The sequence below is a fragment of the Corylus avellana genome, chromosome ca4 (genome assembly GCF_901000735.1).
Source record: "Corylus avellana chromosome ca4, CavTom2PMs-1.0".
Lineage (NCBI taxonomy): Eukaryota > Viridiplantae > Streptophyta > Magnoliopsida > Fagales > Betulaceae > Corylus > Corylus avellana.
Window position 1 is genome coordinate 1947061 of NC_081544.1, and position 22132 is coordinate 1969192.

Here is a 22132-nt window from a genome sequence, read left to right on the forward strand (position 1 = left end):
ATTTTTTTTTAAAATTTTTTTAATATTTTGCTTTTCTTTTTTTTTAAAAAAAAAAAAAATTAATGCCTAAAACGACGTCGTTTTGGACTGGATAGCTGTTGTAGTTTTAGGACACAAAACGACGTTGTTTTGTGAAGGTAAAATGGGCATAAAAAGTCAAATTGTTTGACTTTAACGTTAAAAGTGTCCAAAGTACGAGCAAATCAAAGTTCAGGAAGCCTAAATGAGAGTTTTGAAAATTCAAAGGCTGCTTGTCAAAACAACTAGAAGTTCAAAGAAGGCTTTATGAAGTTTTCAAATAAAAAAAAAAAAGTTTCATCGGAACATTGTGAAGTGTCATTCCACCGCATAATATTTTAGTGTCAATATATTAGTAGTAAGATCTTAAAAGAGGATGAAGACTAAATATTGATATTTTATATAATACATATTGGATGATAAATTGATAATTTGTCACTTACAACGACGTGACAAAATTATCATCATTGTAGTGAACAGAAGACTACAAAAGTTGGCTGACGACGAATGGTAGCTATGAATTGTGGCTTGGTATGGACCCATTTAAGCAAAGAGGGACCTAAACTAATAATAATAATAATTGAAGGTATGTGAAAGGGAATGAAATATCCGCCAAACTAGTTTGAAGAAAATATCCTTTAATTCTATTTTTTTTTTTTTACATGTCCACACAAGGGAAAGAGGAAGGAAGGATTCGAATTAGTGACCTCCGCTTCATGAGGCGGGGTTTACAGCCGATTGAGCTACCTCTTGGGAACATCCTACAACCCATTTAAAATAGTGTCAAGTGTTTATAAACATTTAAAACGCATATTAAATTCTTAACATCATTAATAACAGTTTACTAACTTAGACTAAATTTAATGTGCGTTTTAAATATTTATAGATACTTTGCACTATTTTAAATAGGGCTGGCAATTTTGACACGACCCGACAAGCCGACACGAACACGACACGAAATTAGTGGGTTTGGGTTTACCTTAAACGGGTTTGAACCCGTTTATGAGTGTCTGGCGGGTCGTGTCGCGGGTCGACCTGCGGGTGACCCGCCAAACCCGTTTGTGTTTTTTTTTTAAAAAAAAAGAAAATGTGAAAAACGCATACAGGACATTCGTCTCCTCCAGCTCCAAAAATCAAAATCCTCCAGCTCCAAAAATCAAAATTCTCCAAACCCAGAGACCCTCTCGACCTCACTCCTCACGCCACGCCACCGCCCACGCCCACGCCACCGCCGCTCCTCCACTGCCGGTCTCTCTCTCTCGCCGCTCCTCCACTCCTCAGTCCTCATGCAGCCCTAGCCCACGCCACGCCACCGCCGCTCCTCGCCTCCGCCATTGCCGCTCTCTTTCTTCCCCCGAAAAAGTGAAAAACGCACCAGACGGTCCAGACCCGTGTTGCAAACTTGCAGTCTCCTCCACTCCACTCTCTAGATCGGCGAATCCAGACGGACTAGACCTCTCGGCCTCTCACCGGCCACCGCTCACGCCACGCCTAGTCCTAGTCCTTAGTCCTCACGCTCATCGCTCACGAACTAGACCTCTTGGCCTCTCACCGCTCCATTTTTCCTTTGTTTCTCACTTTCTCCATTGCCGCTCTCTCTCTCTCGCCGCCGACGTAACAGATCAAGCATCAAAGGAAGCCATGGCAACGATGGCTGAGAAGGCACCCATTACTGCAGAAAGGAGGGTCCGAGCTGATTTGGAGCCTAAGCTCCCCAAGCCTTGTAATCTTTTCTTCTTTTTCCTTTTTCCCTTTTCTTCTTAGTCCATCTCTTTTCATATTGATTTTGAAGTGTATTTCTTCTTCATACGAATCAGACTTATCACTATTATTATAAAACTATTATTATTTTATTAAAAAAAAAAACTATTTTTTAAGTTAAACGGGTGAACGGGTCGTGTTTGGGTTTTGGTTAAACGGATCGCTGGTACTCGTGGGTCGTAAACGGGTCGACCCGCTGACCCGTTTTGCCAGCCCTAATTTTAATTGAGTTGAAGGATATTTTCTTTAAACTGGTTTGAAGGAAATTTCTGTCCTTAAAAAGTATGTGATTCTCACATGAAAAGTGACACATGCCATTTTTATAAAATAGATTAAAGAAATTTTATCCGACTCAGTTTAAAGGAAAACTATGTCCTTTCACATGGACAGAAACTTCCTCCAAACGAACCTGAAGTAAATATCCTTCAACTCATTTAAAATAGTGTCAAGTGTCTATAAATATTTAAAGCACACATTAAATTTAGTCTAAGTTAGTAAACTGTTATTAATAATGTTTAAAATTTAATGTGTGTTTTAAATGTTTATAGACACTTGACACTATTTTAAATGGGTTGGAGGATGTTTCCAAGGGGTAGCTCAATCGGCTGTGAACCTTGCCTCATGAAGTAGAGGTCACTAGTTTGAATCCACCCTTCCCCCTTCCCTTGTGTGGACATGTCAAAAACAAAAAACAAAAAAACAAAAAAAGAATTGAAGGATATTTCCTTCAAACTAGTTATATATAATTCTTTTCTGATACTTTCCTCCGTTTTGATCTCAAACACACTTTTACTGAGCTGATGGGATCTAGGTCTTGCACAATGAAGTTCAAGCAAGTAGGATCTTATGTGAGAGGGCGTTTAGACCTCATTTGTTTTGACAATTCAAGCATTTATTTAAATAAGGTAAGGCTCAAATGCCCTCTCACATAAAACTAGAGTAATGATATAAGGATGATTATAGTTCTCTTAAAGTTTTCTAAAATGTGATGTAACTTTTAAAATTACCATTGAATTTGAGATGGTTATTATTGAATTTCAATTTATTGATTATTTTAAAAGATACATCACATTTATGAAAACTCTAAGAGGACTAGCTCATTATATCATTACTCATAAAACTGTCTATTCCCATCCAAGCTCATGTGGTTCTTTTTTTTTTTGTTCTTGCTTCAAGTATTGTTGAATCTTTGCAGCCTCTTTTAAACCCTTTTTACAAAAAAGAAAAAAGAAATAAATTATATGGTCCTAATTTGATTACGTTTGACAAAATAATTTAGGAGTGATTTGTAAAGAGAGGAAGTTGGAAGTGGTACGGCAATGGAGTCGCTTGTAATTTTGAAAGTTGTATGTTGGTGTTACCATTTGGGATATTAATGAGCCTCTAAGCCACGAACATCAATTGAAATGGACAGGAAGATCGTTGGGCAGCAAAATAAATGCTGAGCGAGTGAGAGTCACAAGTTTGCCATTATGTCATGACCATATTTTGTCGGGGTTACTCTTTTTCTTTGCTTCAAGTAGACGGTGCCGTGAACTGGATTTCTTGGTTTGTTTGATTGGTTTCATGTGGTCCAGTGATCAGGAATTTGATAGTTTTTTTGTTTTTTGTTTTTTTGTTTTTCTTTGATTTTCACGTGGTGCCGTGAAAAAGAATCCTTTGTTTTTTTGTGTTTTTAATGTAATTGTTTCAAGCAATTTGTACTGAATACTTCTACTTGGAAACAATTACATTCTGCTGTGTTAGAAATATTCAAAGTGTCCACTTGTGAATACGTAACCCGACAACCGATCTTTCTTGTGTCCCAAACCCAACTCTCTCGCTCACTCAGGCCACACACAAACACTTCTCTCTCTAATGGGTTCGCCGGGAAACGAAACCGACGAGCCTCTAACGCCGGCAGGCAGGCTCTTCGTCCGACCCGAAATGAACCAAGTAATACACTGCGCCATGGGGTTGAAGCACCCAATCGACGTGGAGTCCGTGAAGTCCCAGGTGCGCAGCTCGGTCATGCTGTCTCACCCCAGGTTCTGCAGCCTCATGGTCCGCGACACCAGCGGCCGAGAGCGCTGGCGCCGGACCCACATCGATCTGGACAGCCATTTCATCGTCCTGGACCGTCCCGTGTCCACCCTGAACGACGAGGAGTTGGTGGTGAACCAGTACTTGGCCGACATGTCGACCAGCCCGGGGCTCAGCTACGACAAGCCTTTGTGGGAGATCCACCTCTTGCTGGCCCACAAGTGCTTGATCTTCCGAGTTCACCACGCGTTGGGAGATGGGGTCTCGCTGATGTCGATGCTCTTGGCGTGCTGCAGGAGGGAGGACGATGTGGACGCGCTGCCCAGGATAGGGTCTGTTGGGAGCCAGAGGAACAGCGAGGGAGGGAACAGGAGGGGTTGGTGGCAGTGGGTGAAGCTTTTGCGGGGGTTTCTGATGATGGGTTGGTTCACTTTGGTGTTTGTGGTCGAGTTTGTGTTGAGGGCTTTGTGGGTTCGGGACAAGGAAACGGCGATAAGCGGTGGGGCGGAGGTGGAGCTCTGGCCGAGGATGCTGGCCACGGCCAGCTTTTGGCTCGAGGACATGAAGGTGGTCAAGAAGGCTGTTCCTGGTGCGGTAAGTGTTTAGGTTATGATTATTAGTTAGAAACTTATGCTAACAGCTGTTGTCGCGTGTGTTTTTATTTCACTTATTGGGCCAGTTTGTTTAGGTGGAAAATGGTTCTTTGTTGGAAAATATTTTAAGAAAAACTGGCTATTTTAAGTTGTTTGGTTGCAAACATAAAAATGGTATCAATAACATTTTCAAATGTTTGGTTGGAACCTGAAAATGCTTAAGAACAGCACCAGAAATCATCAAAATTCAGCATACACAGCAGCAAAATCACCACACAAGCACCAAATTCAAGAAACTCACACCAATCAAAACCAAAAGAGGGAAGACCTTTAGTACTCTAATTGTCCAAAAGTAGCTCAAATATACTTTGTCAAAACTCACCTTCTTCAACCGCTAAGGGTGACATGAAAAAATGAACCTGAGCAGATTCAAAACAGCGAAAGGCCCCTCGAGCACATCTACAGACACATTAGGATTGGCGACCAAGTATGCCAGCTCCCTTGCTAAAATAGCTTATTAAAAATTAGTTATTTTGGATTGGTTAATTATTGCTTTTAGTGCTCATTGTCCATTATGTGCATTAAGCTCATGATTTTTGAAACTCCAAAATACTCACTTCTCTTGAAACTTGACTAAACATTTGACTTGGAATTATAGCACAGTGATTTGTGTAGATGCTAGATGGAAGTGAATTTAGAAATTCCAATTCATACACTAGCGGAGTTACTTATTTAAAATGCTAGGTCTCTGATTTGTGTACATGTAGCATAAAAGTGCATTAGGCTGACTTTAGAATAAAATTGTTTGTCATCCTGGTATGCAGATGTCATGGTCTGCAATTGCAGCCTTTTCTTCGACTCTGCATATGGTTGATGTGAGAATGGAAAGTTAGAAAAGGGGTAGTGCAAATGAGATTAATGTCAATAGTTACATCCTCTTACTCTTAAATGGCTGCATTCCTAGCATCACCATTTTCCTAAAATTGCAGTCACACGAGGGGCATGCTAAGGGGTTGCAAAGGCTGCAACTTGGTTTGCACGATATTTCTGCTCAGAAATATAATTAGTCTCCTTTCAGGTAGTTTCCTCAAAGGAGGTTGTGAGCATTGTTAGTTTGTTACCTATAGCATGACTGAAGATGTTATTGCTTGACAGCATAATAAATGCATTTAACATGTTCCCCCCACACCCCCACCCCCCCTTTCTTCTGGTTTTTTTGAGATTTCTTGGTATATTTATTTTCCTTTTTTATTTTTTATTTTTTTGGTTTTATCGAGTCGGCAACTAATACCCTAAATTCCCCTTGTTGGATGGCAGTGTGTAGTTTCCATAATGAAAGTTTGAAACATAACTTGTGAGGACTCATACTTTCTGGATTTCATCTCATCTCATCATGCAGACCATTAATGACGTTCTCTTTGGGGTGATATCATCAGGATTATCAAGATATCTTGCTCACCGAAGCCCAAATGGTAAAAACAATTTATATAACTAGTGCTGTACTTCTACATTTCAATCATACATCAGTGACAACTAATTATCATAACAGTATTAAGTTTGATTGTCACTGTTAGCTCTGCAAGAAGGGCTTCAATTGACAGGGGTGGCCATGGTTAATTTAAGAGCGCAATCTGGATTGCAGGTCAGTTATGGCCTTCTTTTTGGTTTGCTTGTGCTATTGTCTATTTGTGTATTCTTCATCATTTAATTTTTTTTATTTACTTTTTAAGACATCATTGAAATTCAAACTTCTGGATTGGATGGAAAATTTCTGGTACTGATCAGGATCTATCAGATTTGATGAAAGACAATTCAGGATCACGGTGGGGTAACAAATTTGGCATGATGCTCCTACCTGTTTATTACCATAAAAGTGGTTCTGATCCTCTACAGTATCTGAAGAGAGCTAAGGTGATGATTGATCAGAAGAAACATTCTTTAGAGGCTCATTTCTCTTACGAAATTGGGCATTTTGTAATGACCTACTTGGGATCAAAGGTAGATACTTAAATTAAGCAATACTGTGTTGGGAAAAAGAAACTGACATGGCTTATTTAATATGAACAACTCTTTCTTTTATGCTGTAGGCTGCTGGATTTCTTAACTACCAGATTGTTTGTAATACCAGCTTTACAATCTCTAACGTATTGGGTCCACAAGAGAAACTCGTAGTTGGAGTCAACCCGATAACTTACTTGAGGGTGAATTCGTCGAGCCTGCCCCATGTACAGCCTCTGAACCCTATTTAGTTTCCTGATTGAAATCCTAAGTTTTATAGGGATATTATAAGGTAAATGATCATTGTGTGTAAATAACTTTGGTGATATCTTGCTGGTTGGTTATGCAGGCACTCACAATGCACATGGTGAGCTATGCAGGAAGAGCTGACATGCAAATTTTGGTGGCCAAAAATATCATTCCTGACCCAGAATTTCTTGCTCAGTGCTTTGAAGAGGCCTTGCTTGAAATGAAGGAAGCGGCTGTGGCCACAAACAAAATCTAGGAGAAACCTGTTTGTTATGGATAGAGATCTGTAGTAGTTTTGGTATTCAAATTGCTAGCAATTCGGACAATAAATGTGAGAAAGCTAATATAGGGCTCACCTACTCAAGCAAGTTTTGGATTGTCCACCCACTTGCTTAGGCAGGTTAGCCCTATAAAAACTCTATTACATTTGTTGCCCGGATTGTTAAGGAATCCGAATCCATTTGTTATATGGTAATAAATTTACAAGGACCGAATACACAAGAAATTTTTTGTCAAATTTCCAAACAGAAATTATTATAGGAACAAAAGATGGCTGATTTGATTGTAGAACCAATTACTTTAGGAGTTGAACTATAAACTTCCATGTATAGATTTCTTGATGCTTTTGGGAAATTGTAAATGTTCTTTGTAAGAAACCTCCAGTAAATTTGTAGTTATCTAGGCAGGCAACCCAATCCTCCTCAAAGTAGGCTTGAAGGGTTTCGTGACGGGAAGTTGTGAAAGTAGATGTCCATTGGTGATGCGACAAAACAAGCCCAATGGGAATTGGTATAGCATCTACACATTCTAATCAACATGATACCAATAGACATTGATATGAAATGGGACTTTTAAGATGCCTGAAACAGTGCAAATGCATGAACCGCATTGAAAATCTTTGCATGATCTCACAAATATCAGCTACACAAGGTTTCTTCTTTGACTGCAGTGCCTGGCACCATGACAAGAATACCTCATACATATCAAACTAAAGATATTTTAAGCATAAAAAGCATTTCTTGTCAATATCATCATTCTCAACTTGACTGTCTTCAAACCAAGAGATATGTACATCATCAACAGCAACACTTACAGCAAAACAAATCCCCCTCTCTTTGCTCTGATTGGAAAACAAGAAAAATGAATAAAGAAGCCCAAACTTTCACTTTCTCTTTTCATCAAGAGGGAACAGTCAAATTCCATTAATATCAACAATAGCTGTGAAAGCTGCTGGTTGTATTGCATTACTGGGAAGAGTTGTTGCTTAAGGCAGTTTTTCCAGCTTGGGCTATTTGCCTTTTTTTTCTCATGTCTCGACAGGGGATCGAGATCTCCTGCCGCTTCCTTTCTTCCTTCTCAGCAATAGCTTCCTTAGCAAACCAAATCTTCCCTGTTTCTTACTTGGGACGATCGATAATGCACCGCCTGCATTGTTACCTTCTTTGTGCCTCGACCCAAGATATGCTTCTGGAGTATGTACAAGGGCATTAAGAGCACAAGAAGCATTATAGCTATCAGAATGAAGAACAAGTTGTTTCTGTGTATCTGCAGTGCTTGTAGTTTCTTTAATTTTGAGAGACTTGAGAATCTCTGCCTTAGTATCATCCTCAGCTATCATTCGATCACGTAGGGAGGAACGCTTGTTCAATTTTTCATTATCAGTGGTCGGAGCACCGGTGCTGGTGTTACAGAAAACCTTGTCAAACAGTGCCGATTCCCTTGGTGAAGCTAGAGCCTTCAGCTGTTTTCCCAGGTGTAGGATGGTTTCTTGGCACTCTGCCAACTTTATGGAAGCTGTTGTGATCTCCCAACCCTGAGAGTTTGATAAACAACTTTAATATGATACAATATAGTAATTTTCTCTCATACGATTGCATTTGAGTGTCGATAATTTGCAAGAGATTGAACTCCATCTAAAACAAAACCACTACATAAACGAGATGATTCACGTATCATATATTTCAATGTAATAACTCTTTACTAGCTGATTTTAACAATAATATCTGTTATTTAAAACCCAGATTATTGTATATGATCAGTTTATAGTACTAAATAATTCAATTCATGAAACATAATACCTAGTTTCAGCTCAATACAGAGTTTTGTACAGTATACACATGGATCTGTTTTTAACGCAACAAGATGTCAATAACTTACATTTTGGGATTGCTTTCCCTGTTGATTCATACTGTACTTCGGAGTTTCCTTTGCAACACTGTGAGTTACATTTCAGAAATCAGAATTCTCTTATTAATAAAGGAAATTTTTTGTTTGGTCTGCAAAGAAGAAAGAAGTAAGAAATCAGTGGTTACCTTTCTAGCTGGAGTTGAAGCTCAAGACATGTTGCCTCTAAGTCTTCACAGCTGTTATTTTTATCTTCCAATTCAACTTCCAAAGAGGAGAACTTCTGGAAGACTTCATTCATTTTAGCTCTGGCAACATTAAGCTGAGTATCGAGATCTTCATTTATCAACTTCTGATTTTCAATCTGATCTTCAATCACCACCTTTGATTCTTTTAAAGTTTCCAGTTCTGCTTGTAAGTTTCCAATGCTTTGTTCTGATTCTCGAAGTTGTGTCATTAACACCTCAATCTTATCAGTTGCTGACCGTAATCTAGCTTCCATATCTTTCTTTGCAGCTTCCTCATTCTTCAATTCGTCTTTTAATCTGCTGTTTTCTTCTTGCACTTTACACCGAACCTCCTCCATTTGGAGCAAAACTCCAGGTTCATTTTCTGTTTGGGATTCCATCCAACCAAAATGCTTCTTGATCTTATTTCTTGCGTTTGAAGCATCTTTAAGGCTCACATGATTATTAATAATCCAGTCTAAAGAAAACATCAGTTCCATCACAAACTTTTCAAGACCAGCTTTTCCATTTAATAGATCAGTACAAGTACAAACAAATTGTTGTAGAACAGCACTTAGCTCCGAACTTTTCCATTGGAAAACACGGACAAAGTAGTCTGCTGATGTTGATGGAGGGAATGGTTTGGAATTTTGATCCCACTTAGACCAATCTTCTGGAGTATTACTACTGAATGAAGATCTTGGATTGATTCCATCAATCAGCCTGATAATTTTATGGATTGACTTACTCAGGTTAGACGGGTTACATTGGCTGCCCTTTTCTTTCACTGAGGTGTCGATGGAAGAAGCTCCATTTGAGGAATTTACAAGTGGAGATGTGTTTGGAGATTTCAAAGTGATATAACCACTAGCATTGAGCAGATCAGACACTCCAGGATGCCTTGGGATTGCAGTTGTCTCGGCTTCGTGTGTAGTTGGATGGTTTAGATAACCCAAAGCAATTTTGATATCCTCAAAAAGTTCATGTAAACTTCGTTTTGAAATACGCTTTTGCTCCAGCATTGCTTTTAAAACAACCTGAAGCCAGTCAAAATTTTTGTCAGTTGGTTCTGTTTTCAATTGCATTTCCTGTTTACTATCGCTCCAACCAGAATGACCTGAAACTGGACTAAGATCCTTAGCATTCCAATAGGGGTAACACCCACTCCTAGGTGTATCCACAGAAACTATTGCCAGTTTCTCCATCTCAGCAAAATCATCCATAAAACTCATGTCTGAAGCTTCAATTGCTTTATATGCCAGTGGATTTTTTATTTTCGCATTTCGGCAGTGTTCCAATTCTGAAATTAGAGCAGTAGCCCAAGATCCAGAAGAACTAATCCCATCATCACTACCGATTTCAGAACCTGCAAATAGAGAAAGTTCACTTGATATAGGACTATACCTGGTCAACTCCATGGATTTTTGACATTTAGAAAGCTCTCTAACATGAGCTTCAGTCTGTGATAATCTGGAAGCTGTTCGAGCATACATGATTCTTGAAGAATGGAGTTCAGTGCTCTTCTTGGTTATACTTTCTTTTAGAGCCTTGTTTTCTTCTTCCACATCACGTAATCGCTCAATCATGAAACTGATCTTCTTATTGGGAATTTCGGGAGACGCTTCTTTTATAGCTTCTCGGACAATCAGATCTCTTGTAGGATTCTGCTTTCTTCTTCTCATATCTGTGTGATTCCTTCCCAGCATATCAAATTCACTCTTCATATTTGCCATAGCAGCAGTACCTGGAAGCCGTTTTTGCATGAGGAGCCGGAGTCTTTGACATTCTGCTTCCAACTTTGTGGTTTTCTTCACACTTTCCAGATGTTGCTTGTGTGCTGCATCAGCAGATCGACGGTTATATTCCATCTCCTCATTTCGAATCTCAAGCTCCTTCTCAAGTATATGAAACTCATACTTTAGATACGTGTTTTCCTTTTCCACAGAATCTAATCTAGACATTAGCACATTGAATTCTGCGTCTGTCTGAGATTTCTGTTTCTGTAGATCTTCAATAACTTTTTCTTTGGTTAGAAGGGCCTTACTTAGATGAGTATTCTCAACAGCTAAGTTTGTGAGCTGTTTACTTCTCTCCTCCAACTTCTCCTCCAATTTCCACTGTGCCTTCTCATATTCTCTTGATGTTTTGATGATGGCGTCACGTATTCTTTGCTCCTGCTCTTCTCGAACAGAGCATAACTGCTGCATACATTCCTTCAGTGCAGCATCTGAACAAGCTAGTTGTTCATTTGCAACTGTTCCCTGTCTCAAAGCTTCATCATTCGGTTCTTGTTTCTGGCATACTGCTTCTGCTTTCTCCAAACCTAAAAGCGGATTTTGTTTATTGAGTCAGCAGAAAGCCAAAGTGAGCATCAAAGAAGGATTAGTTAAGGATCATTTGCAGATACTAGTGAATCACCTTTATCGGCTTCTTGGGCCCTTATCGCATGTTTTGTCACAAGGTTGTCTTTAGCATGACAATCAAGGAGGACTGAGGCTAACTTCTCATTCAGATTTTTCACAGATCTCTCTGGTCCTTCTTCATTCTGTTTTGGAAGTGTACGTATCTAATAAATGAAATATAGTTCATACATTAATCACATTTAACGTTCTCTGTGACAAATTAAAAGGCCATGCACTATGAGGTGCTCACATGGAGATTCATGAAAGGAAGTTGCAAATAAGAAAATGAAGTAGATGATTAAGAGAAGCCGCCATTACCTCTTCTTCAGATCTTCCTAAGGGAACAACAACTTTTTCAGCTGCAACAATTGTCTTCTCTGAAGATCTTTTCCTCCAAAGCCATGACTTATGGTCCATGATTTCAGTTGCTGTTCAAGAAAGGGAGGGGGGGCTCAATTCAGATATACAAAAACCATCTATCAACAAGAATATAACTAAGAAACAGAAGTGACAGCTTTTGGTAGTTGAAACATTCAGCTCTTTCAACGACCAGTGTACTTTGTCACAAAGATCAATGCTTTACTAATCAAACTTTAGCCTTCCACTATTAGAAACATACAGTTACTGATAATTGCAATAAGGGTCCTTTGAAAGGTGACATAATTTCAACTTAACTACCAATAACTTGATTAGGAAAAATCCTTTTTCATCAGTGAGCAAAACTAAACAATTCAGTAAAAATCCTCATCCACAAGTAAATACTAATTTTTATTGCAAGATGAGACTTTTCAGTAAATTATTCATAACTTTGCCTAAATATTAATTGAAAAAAAAAAAAAAAAAACCCCAAGTTATGGTGACTTGATAATTCACCGATTCTAATTGAAATGGGGGATAGGTTCTTGTTAAATTACTACTTATACCAAGAACTTAAACAGATAAAAATGATAAATTTAATTATTTAATTATTACTTTAACAAAAAAAAAAAAAAAATTAACTCTAAGTTTCTTACTAAGCCTCACAAACAATGAACAAAGTCAGGCTGTTAAGGATATGACTGCCTGGATGAAAATATTCTCAGAAAAAAATTACCAAAAAAACAAGAGTCATCAGGCCATTACCATCAAATTATTACAAAGGCAATTACATGAATGATCTCACAGTTGAACTCAAAATCACTAGAACTAAAAAGAATGGTTAAAATGCAACATGCAAGCACTAATGTAAGCTGCCATAAAAGGGGAAAAAAAAAAAAAAAAAAAAAAAAAGAAGAAGAAAGAAAACTTGAAAATTAAAGATAATACAGAAATGGGTAGTGCATGTGAGTTTTCATCAAGCTGTAGCAGCTCTCACCTGGTCAAGTGTAGCCCCCAGAGATGCTTATCAGTTGAAGGATCATCCACCACTATATACTCTTATCAGAAACCAAAAAGAGAGGGATCAGAGAGAGAGAAGCATGAACGCACCAAAAAAGAAAGTTCAACGTTTGGAAATGAAAGTGAAAGAGAATAAGGAAAAAACATCATAGGATGCTTGCTCTCCACCGACACCCACCTGGGCATAATGAGAGAGAGAGAGAGAGAGAGAGAGAGAGAGAGACCCACTAAGATATGTCACGTAGAAAATAGAAAAAAGAAAAAGGATCAAAGACGATGCGGCCAAAAGCACAAGGGGTCATAAAGAGACAAAACGGTGACAAAAGAGGAGAAAGAGAGGGAGTAAAAGAGAAAGTGGGTGATATATTTAAGTCTTGGTTTTGATTGAGGTGGGGGCATGCCCTCCCTGTGGTCTGTGGGTACCTCATGACATTGATAGCCATGGCGTTGAATCATTTTTTGCCACTCATATTCACAATTCTTTTACGTATCATTATGGATGGGGAGTGGGGGATTGGCTGCCCCATTGTAATTTGTAATTGCCAAAGGCTTTTAAAGGTGTTTATTTGTCCGAACAGGTTTTCATACAATCCTACACTTTTTTTTATAGGCCGATTTTATCGAGAATTGCTCACAATTATCTGCACGATTATAAAGGCGAAGGAAATCCTAGTAAACAAGTGGAAATTATATTTAACCTCAAATTGATATTCCTAAGAAATGTCTTCTAGTTACACATTTGTATTACTTTGATTCTTCATACTACCATTCTACCTCATTTTTACACTATTTAATTACACTTTGACCTTAAAACGGACGAAAAGTTGCACACATGAATCACTTGTGTACATTTTTTTTTTTTTTTTTTTACTTAAAATATCTAAATTATTTGTATGTCATTGTTCACATTTTTATAGTAATTTGGTGATGAAAGGGAAATTTAAACATTTTAAGTTAAAAAAATTTATATGTGCAAGTCACGTGCATGCACGGCTTTTCCTCCCTTTTTAACACCATAATCTAACCGAAGGTATAAATAAAGTGCAATAAAATGATAATTTGAGGGCGTTAAGTGTCACAAATGGTAGTTTGAAAGTGTTTTTATAAAAAAAAAAAAAAAAAAAGGGTGTTCAAATTTATTAATAGAAGTACTTATAATCAAAAAAAAAATGAATTAAAATTCATAATTAGATAATTAAGAGCATCTCCAATAGTATAGCTAAGTTTCTTATATTAGCTTTTGCTCTCTTAACGCTTTAATCTTCTCTCAGCATTGGATAAAGTGTGAAGTAAATCAAACACCTGTCGTATTTGTTTGTCAACATAAAGTAATACAAGTTCGTTGTGCACTTCATGGCATGCCCAACTTTCACCGTTCTCAATTTTCAAAGTTTTTGGCTTTTGAAATTTACTTTGGAAAAAGTGGACAAATATATTATATGGGGGGTGGTAATTTTTTTTTTTTACCTACATATAATATAAGTTATAGAACCATAATCATTAGAATCGTGAGACGATCCACAGCATCTGGCTTCATTGTTTTCAGCTGGAATTACTGACTACCAAAAAGGCCATGCCTTCTTCAACGGGCAAGAAAAAATTGAACAGAAACACCCACCAACGGACTGTTTGGTCAAACGAAGAAAAGTAACCGAAAATACCTTTCAAAATCGGACCTCATTAAACATAGAAAAGTCAGCTGGGTTGGTAGAAATTTTCTCAACTATGGGAAGGAACCAGCTTTTTTCTCAAGATGGGTATCCCATGCAAATGCAGAATTAGGTAAAATATTTTTTTAGCTGAAAATAATTTACGCGGTATAAAGTTTTAAATTTTTTTTGTATTAAAAAGTAAAACAGTTTTGTTTTATAGTTATTTTTTTTATTAAATAAAAAATAAATGATGTGAGATAAAAAGTGAAAAAGTAAAAATATTTTGATGTTGATTCATGAACAATAAAAAAAAAGGCAAATAAGGGCTTAAGTCTGAATTATTCATCCAAAATGAATAGTTTAGGACTCAACAACATATATGAGAAAGAACGAAAATGTGGTTTGTAAAAACCCAAAAAAAAAAAAAAAATGTCATAGGATATGTTGAGTTGTTTTTCAAGGGACAATTGTCGTGTTTTAATGCGTTGTGACGTGAAGTTTTGTTAAAAAATTGGACAGAACTTAAATGAAAGTACCAAATTAGTATTTAGGTTTACTAGAAGTACTACATGTGTCACTTTTTGAAACTGAGTAAGCTCGTAGATTTTGGCCCTAACTTCTGGTACCCAAAAAGAAATTTAACCCTAAAATATAGGGTCGTGATTTACAGCACGCTAGATAATTTTTTTTTTTTTTTAATATTAAAAAAAAAAAAATGGCATGGACGCCGGCGTTGCGTTTAACTTTACCCTAAAATATAATAAAACAAAACCTTGATCTTGATCCTAAATTATCTCAATTTCACCCGAGTCACTGATCCCTCACAAAAACCCTCAATTTGTGCGTTTTAGTACGGTCCAGCCACGTCATCAGATACTTCGTGGGCGGAGTAACCGACATCCCCGTAATAAACCCAAATCCACCGGTACACAAGCCTCAGATATCCCCAAACAACCAGGGGCAAACTCGGAACGCAAATAAAAAGCCCCATCTTTCGAATCCCCAGTCTCCTTCGCTGCTCACAAAATCACCAGGATCGAATAGCCGAAACCGACTCGGACCTTTTCTGAACTCACCGAGTCAACCCGACTCGCCGGCCCGCACCCGTCTACATGGAGATCGCACCCGACGGTGATAGCGTCAAAGCGGTGTCGTCGTCATCGTCGGCTTCGTCGTCTTCCTATGCGTCGTCGTCGCCTCGAGGTGTGAAGGAGCGAGAAGCGGCGGCGAAGTATGAGGAGGAGGAGGAGGAGGAGGACGTGTGCCGGATCTGCCGGAACCCAGGCGACAGAGAGAACCCGCTTCGATACCCGTGCGCGTGTAGTGGGAGCATCAAGTACGTGCACCAGGATTGCCTTTTGCAGTGGCTCAATCACAGCAACGCTCGCCAGTGCGAGGTTTGTCTCTCTCTCTGATCGGCTTGAACTTCGTTAATTTGAATTGTCTTGGTTATTTTTGTTGGAATTTTGTTAATATTGGCGTTTTTATGTATTAATATTGGTGGTTTAATCGATAAAGAGAAGGTTTAGTAGGGTTTCTTGTCTTTTGTTTTTATTTTTAATATTTGAATATGTTAATTTTGTGATTTAGGCTTCTTGTGGAGCGATAGGGTGTAGGTTTGGTAGATGATGATTTTAGTTTGTGTGAAGATTCGGTGTGACTTGTTGGTGAAATTAAGCTGTGAGAGGCTTTGCAGAGCTATGAATCACGGCCTTTGTCTTGTTAGAGGAAGAAATTGAGGCTAATTTAAAAGGGAAATGAAAATGACGAAGATAGAGAGGCCATTTCGAGAGTTTGCTCGTCTTATTCGATTTGGGAACTAAGCAGAGCTAAAGTGTATTTTTAATAGCTTTTTGTTGTGATCAGATTCTAAGTTAGATATAAGCGTATAGCTATTGTGGAATAATGTAGTTACCAATATTTTTGAAATGATTGGAATATTGTTTTCCAACTTATGGATCGCTGAACCTTATAGGGAATAAAGACTTAAATAACTTTGAAATCATAATTTTTTGCTGTTTTAGGAAGTAGGAACTATGAAATAGTTGTTGCACTAGTCTTTAATATGTATAACGGCATGTAGTTTTGGTTTTATCATGAAGATGATGACTCTAACAATGCTGTACGTATGGATATAAAAAATTTCTTGCTGTCTTACAAGGTGAGGCAGAATGGTGGTTTAGGTTTCTCATTATCTGTTTGAGTAGGTTTTGTATGTTGGCTTGCATTTCACCATGCCCACCCCACCCCCCCCACCTCTATGGTTACTCTCTGTTTGGATTTTTATTTTTTATTAAATGAAATTCATGTATGACAGGTCTGCAAACATGCGTTTTCCTTCTCCCCTGTTTATGCGGAGAATGCTCCGGCAAGGCTTCCTTTTCAGGAGTTTGTGGTTGGGATGGGAATGAAAGCTTGCCATGTTCTGCAATTCTTTTTGCGTCTGGGGTTTGTTCTTTCTGTCTGGCTCCTCATTATACCTTTCATTACATTCTGGATATGGCGGTTGGCTTTCGTGAGGAGTTTTGGTGAAGCCCAGAGATTATTCCTAAGTCATTTATCCACTACAGTTATCCTTACTGATTGCCTACACGGGTTCCTACTTTCTGCTAGCATTGTGTTTATTTTTCTCGGTGCCACTTCTTTGAGGGATTACTTCAGGCATTTAAGGGAGCTTGGAGGTCAGGATCCTGAGAGAGAAGACGAAGGAGACAGAAATGGTGCTCGTGCTGCCAGAAGACCTCCTGGACAAGCTAATAGGAATAACGTGGGTGATGTAAATGGTGAAGATGTGGGTGGAGCACAGGGAATTGCCGGAGCAGGTCAAATGATCAGGAGGAATGCAGAAAATGTTGCTGCTCGGTGGGAGATGCAGGCAGCTCGTCTTGAAGCTCATGTTGAACAGATATTTGATGGTTTGGATGATGCTGATGGTGCCGAGGATGTGCCTTTTGATGAGCTTGTTGGCATGCAGGGCCCTGTCTTTCATTTGGTTGAAAATGCATTCACTGTAAGTTTATTCCTTCTCTGCTGTTTTTATTCTTGTTTTAATCAATTCTTATTATACTACCTATTCTACCACTAGGTTTCCCAATCAATCATTCTTTTGCAGCTTCCTTACTTTTTGACATAATTTTGTGAGAGAATTTTATGTGCTGGCAAGTCTGTTAACATTTTTGTTGGTTAGCATGACTTACAACTTTAATTTTGCTGTATAATATATTTTTTCTTCTTCTTTTTAGAATTAGGCACGAATTAAGCTGCTCTATTTATGAGCTGTCTTAATATTTTTTTCTGAGTATGTTCTTAGATTTTTGAACTCAGGCTCTATTTCAGTGACAATTTTTTGCCAAAAAATGTGCTCTACGTTTTCTTGTTCATGGTCAACTGGAAATTATACTTGAAGAGGCTTATATTTAGTTGGAGTATAAGCCATTTTCTGGATGAAGCCTGTATATGTTCTCCGTCTCCCTCACAACTCCTCTGCACTGCCCCCATCACCTCCCAACCTCGTGATAAAAAAATTAAAATGTTTCTGATGAAATTCTCTCATCCTTGCTGCTGCCTGACATAATAATGCTGCAAATCATGTGTTCTAACTTACTGTGTTGTTGCCATTGAAAAAAAAAAAGAGGAAGAAGAAGAAACAGAAAAGGGAAAGAAAAGAAAACTGAAGTTAAGTTTTGCTCCTGTTTTGATTGGTTTATCAAGTGGTCTTACGCCTATGCAGGTTCTGGCAAGCAATATGATTTTCCTTGGCGTTGTGATCTTTGTGCCTTTCTCATTGGGTCGGATTATACTCTATTATGCATCTTGGCTTTTCTACGCTGCTAGTGGTCCAGTTCTGTCAACGGTCATGCCACTTACAGACACAGCACTATCCTTAGCAAATATTACATTGAAGAATGCGTTGACTGCGGTTACAAATTTGTCATCTGAAAGCCAAGAAAATGGTCTGCTTGGCCAGGTTGCAGAAATGTTGAAGGGTAACTTTGGTGGTCTAAATGAAGCCTCAAACAACATTAGTTCACCACTTTCGGCAGATCTCTTGAAAGGGGCAACTATTGGAACATCACGGCTTTCTGATGTTACAACTCTTGCTATCGGATATATGTTTATTTTTTCTCTAGTTTTTGTTTACCTTGGCATTGTTGCCTTGATTCGGTACACTAAGGGTGAGCCTTTGACTATGGGGAGGTTCTATGGTATTGCTTCTATAGCAGAGGCAATTCCATCTCTCTTCAGGCAGTTTTTGGCAGCAATGAGGCATTTGATGACTATGATAAAGGTTGCTTTCCTTCTTGTCATTGAACTCGGGGTGTTTCCTCTGATGTGTGGATGGTGGCTAGATGTCTGTACTATAAGGATGTTTGGGAAGTCAATGGCTCAAAGAGTTCTATTCTTCTCAGCTTCTCCTTTAGCCAGCTCATTGGTTCATTGGGTTGTAGGAATTGTCTACATGCTACAAATAAGCATTTTTGTCAGCCTTCTTAGAGGGGTATTTTTCTTTGCCATTATATCATATTGACACAATTTGTTTTGAACCACTTATACTTTTATGTTATTGATCTGATAGATTTTTCTATGTTTGCTATTGTCAGGTTTTGCGTAATGGAGTATTGTACTTTCTTCGAGATCCTGCTGATCCAAACTACAATCCATTCCGTGATTTGATTGATGACCCTGTGCACAAGCATGCTCGCAGGGTTCTGTTATCAGTTGCTGTTTATGGGAGTTTGATTGTGATGCTGGTCTTCTTACCAGTTAAACTTGCTATGCGGATGGCTCCCTCCATTTTTCCACTTGATATATCGTAAGTTGGTCTTAAAGATTTTGTGGCACCTGTTTTAATAAACTTGTATCATTCCCATGGTTATATGTCACCGTTGTGTGCTAACTTTTGGATGCTTATGTTTTTATTGCAGGGTGTCTGACCCATTTACTGAAATTCCGGCTGACATGCTCCTCTTTCAAATTTGCATTCCATTTGCCATTGAGCACTTTAAATTGCGGACAACAATTAAATCCCTTCTCAGATATTGGTTTACAGTAGTTGGCTGGGCACTTGGTTTAACAGATTTCTTATTGCCCAGACCTGAAGACAATGGTGGTCAGGAAAACGGAAATGGGGACCCAGGAAGGCAAGATAGACTACAGGCAGTACAACTAGGTGGACAAGATCGGGCCCTGGTGGCACTTGCAGGTGCTGATGATCAAAACAGAAGTATTCTTGCATCAGAGAACTCAAATGTTTCAGAGGAGTATGATGGTGATGAGCAATCTGATTCAGAGTAAGTTTTTGGATGCATCATAATTTTAATATCATAAGTTGGCCTTAATTATGCCACTGGGTGAACAATCTGTTGCGTAATCTTAGCCATGAAATTGTTTTTCTTTAGTAATACTTTCATCATAACAAGTTTATACCTTAAATCCTGAACCGACAACTATAGGTTCACCCTTTCTCCCTTGATTCCACAAATTTATGAGTTGAGTGAAGCTGTCTTTAATTTGTGATTTTATATCACTCATAGATGGAGTTTTCTCCATGACTTCTTACCTTCTTCTTCGCATGTTCAACTGGTTGTTATTGTGCTTTATTTATTTATGTATTTTTTGTTTGTTGCTTCTAGAATCTCTGGCTACCATCTAACATTTGCTCAAATTGTCTTTTAGCAGGTATGGCTTTGTACTTCGCATTGTCCTGTTGTTGGTGGTGGCTTGGATGACTCTACTTATCTTCAACTCTACCTTGATAGTTGTACCAATTTCACTTGGAAGGGCTATCTTCAATACAATTCCGCTTCTCCCATTGACTCATGGCATCAAGTGTAATGGTAAAATGGTCTGACTGAATTTGTTTTCTACTATTTGTTCTTCATGCTTATGGGATGAGAAAGGCTAATTTGTCGTCATTCTATTTTTCCTTAGATCTTTATGCTTTTATAGTTGGAAGCTATGTAATTTGGACTGCTGTAGCTGGTGCTAGATATTCCATTGAGCATATTAGAACAAAGAGAGCTACAGTTTTGTTTAACCAAATCTGGAAGTGGTGTGCGATTGTTATTAAGAGTTCTGCACTCCTGTCAATATGGGTAAGAACCATTTTGGTTATTTTCTCACTAAATTCAGGTTTTGTTTTTATTGGGACCTGGTTATTGTTTGTCATCTATGTCAGGTTTACAAAATGATTTGAACTTCTGCATATTCTCGTTTTCCAGATTTTTGTCATCCCAGTGTTGATTGGGTTACTATTTGAGCTTTTGGTGATTGTGCCAATGCGGGTGCCTGTGGATGAAAGCCCAGTTTTCCTCTTGTATCAGGATTGGGCATTGGGCCTCATCTTTCTTAAGATCTGGACTAGACTGGTGAGTGTTATATCAGTTTGTGTGTGTTTCAACTTGACATCATCAAAATAAATAGATAAATAAATTGTTCAATTGGTACGGCTTCTATTTGCAATTTCTTCCGCCCCTTTATGTATGCTACCACTGTTGCAGTTGTTAGCCCAATATAACTACTATTGAATTACTAAAATGAAGTTAGAATGGGGGATACAATTGTGAAGACTTATTGGTAGGCATTGCAGTCTTCTACATTTGTAGACGAGGAACATATTAGCGTTTAAATTTTTCATTACATATTTTATAGGAGTTTGTTTTTAGGATGGAGTAGGTGGTTGCAGTTATAATTTGAATGGCTGGACTTAGTATTTTTCTCTTGTGTGTTTTATTATGGTTCATGAACAGGTTATGTTGGATCACATGATGCCACTGGTGGATGAAACTTGGCGGGTAAAATTTGAGAGGGTGAGAGAGGATGGTTTCTCTCGGCTGCAAGGTCTTTGGGTGCTGCGTGAGATTGTGTTCCCAATCATAATGAAGCTGTTGACAGCCTTATGCGTGCCTTATGTTTTAGCCAGAGGGGTGTTTCCTGTACTTGGGTATCCATTAAAAGTAAACTCAGCAGTCTATCGTTTTGCCTGGCTGGGATGCCTCTGCTTCAGCCTGTTGTGCTTCTGTGCCAATAGATTCCATGTCTGGTTTACCAACCTTCACAATTCCATACGTGATGATCGCTATCTGATTGGCCGTAGGCTTCATAACTTTGGGGAAGACATCGAAGAGAAGCATAATGAGGTGGGGACTTCCTCCGAAGCGCAAACTTCTAATCTGCAGGGCACTGGTTTAATTCTACATGACCGAGAAGTCGATGTGGGGTTGCGGCTGAGGCGTGCTAACCAATATGATGCTATGCTTAACATATGAGGCAAGTAGTTTTCGCATTGTTGAGGCTGTTATTGAAGCATTGAATGTTGTACACCACTAAGTACACGGGACTTATACACACCTTTGTTGGGGTGCACAAAATGCACTGTCAAGTTTAGGGTTTCTTTGTCGGTTTGTGCATAGTGTACTTGTTAAATTAGTTATTAGAAGAAAACAGATAAAAATATCGTTTGTTCATAAAATCGCCCTCCCTCTCTACATGTATATGTATTTGTTTGGACACACATGCCAGATTCTTCTGCGTGCGCGCATGAGGGGGAGAGAGAGAGAGTTTCTTGGGTGTGGGAGCTTTAGATTCCAAAATTCCAATAACTTGTTAGGAACTTGAAAGCATAGTTGTTAACATTAGTGCATATGGCTTTCAAGTTTAAAGTATGAGAACTAGAACAGATTCTTTGCTGATGATTTCTTCCCCTTGAA

At 38.5% G+C, this 22132-nt stretch overlaps 3 protein-coding genes across 4 annotated transcripts; 2 read left to right on the plus strand and 1 right to left on the minus strand.

Moving 5' to 3' along the window:
- Positions 1-3449: 3449 nt before the first annotated feature.
- Positions 3450-7369, plus strand: LOC132179026 (wax ester synthase/diacylglycerol acyltransferase 11-like; the record flags this gene model as incomplete). The annotated part of the gene is given in 6 exon segments (XM_059591638.1): positions 3450-4395; positions 5794-5866; positions 5969-6036; positions 6180-6392; positions 6482-6619; positions 6742-7369. Coding segments are annotated over 6 exon segments (1407 nt in total). The 3' UTR covers positions 6898-7369.
- A 253-nt stretch (positions 7370-7622) lies between these two features.
- LOC132179025 (filament-like plant protein 7) lies at positions 7623-12964 on the minus strand. Its single transcript, XM_059591637.1, has 6 exons — positions 12749-12964; positions 11713-11822; positions 11411-11558; positions 8954-11315; positions 8799-8856; positions 7623-8454 (listed from the first exon to the last, which is right to left on the minus strand). Exons 2-6 carry the CDS (start codon positions 11809-11811, stop codon positions 7948-7950), a joined length of 3174 nt encoding a protein of 1057 aa, XP_059447620.1. The 5' UTR covers positions 11812-11822; positions 12749-12964; the 3' UTR covers positions 7623-7947.
- A 2417-nt stretch (positions 12965-15381) lies between these two features.
- Positions 15382-22125, plus strand: LOC132179027 (probable E3 ubiquitin ligase SUD1). Of its 2 annotated transcripts, none has more exons than XM_059591640.1 (9): positions 15382-15820; positions 16741-17433; positions 18154-18921; positions 19025-19236; positions 19349-19714; positions 20100-20260; positions 20355-20518; positions 20645-20791; positions 21173-22125. In XM_059591640.1, the coding sequence occupies exons 1-9, from the start codon at positions 15536-15538 to the stop codon at positions 21689-21691; spliced, it is 3315 nt and encodes a 1104-aa protein (XP_059447623.1). In that variant the 5' UTR covers positions 15382-15535; the 3' UTR covers positions 21692-22125. The 2 variants fall into 2 exon arrangements, with proteins under 2 accessions (XP_059447623.1, XP_059447624.1); XM_059591641.1 differs by having other exon boundaries at positions 15383-15820; positions 20103-20260.
- Positions 22126-22132: the final 7 nt, after the last annotated feature.

Bases quoted from the DNA above. Each gene is read 5' to 3' on its own strand.
- LOC132179025 (XM_059591637.1), bottom strand. From the start codon at position 11,811: ATGGACCATAAGTCATGGCTTTGGAGGAAAAGATCTTCAGAGAAGACA. The intron at 11,559-11,712 runs GTAATGGCGGCT...TTCATTTATTAG, and splicing joins TAGGAAGATCTGAAGAAGAG to ATACGTACACTTCCAAAACA. The intron at 8,455-8,798 runs GTAAGTTATTGA...TCAAACTCTCAG, and splicing joins AGGGAAAGCAATCCCAAAAT to GGTTGGGAGATCACAACAGC.
- LOC132179027 (XM_059591640.1), top strand. From the start codon at position 15,536: ATGGAGATCGCACCCGACGGTGATAGCGTCAAAGCGGTGTCGTCGTCA. The intron at 18,922-19,024 runs GTATTTTTCTTT...TGCTATTGTCAG, and splicing joins TTGTCAGCCTTCTTAGAGGG to GTTTTGCGTAATGGAGTATT. The intron at 19,715-20,099 runs GTAAGTTTTTGG...ATTGTCTTTTAG, and splicing joins GATGAGCAATCTGATTCAGA to CAGGTATGGCTTTGTACTTC.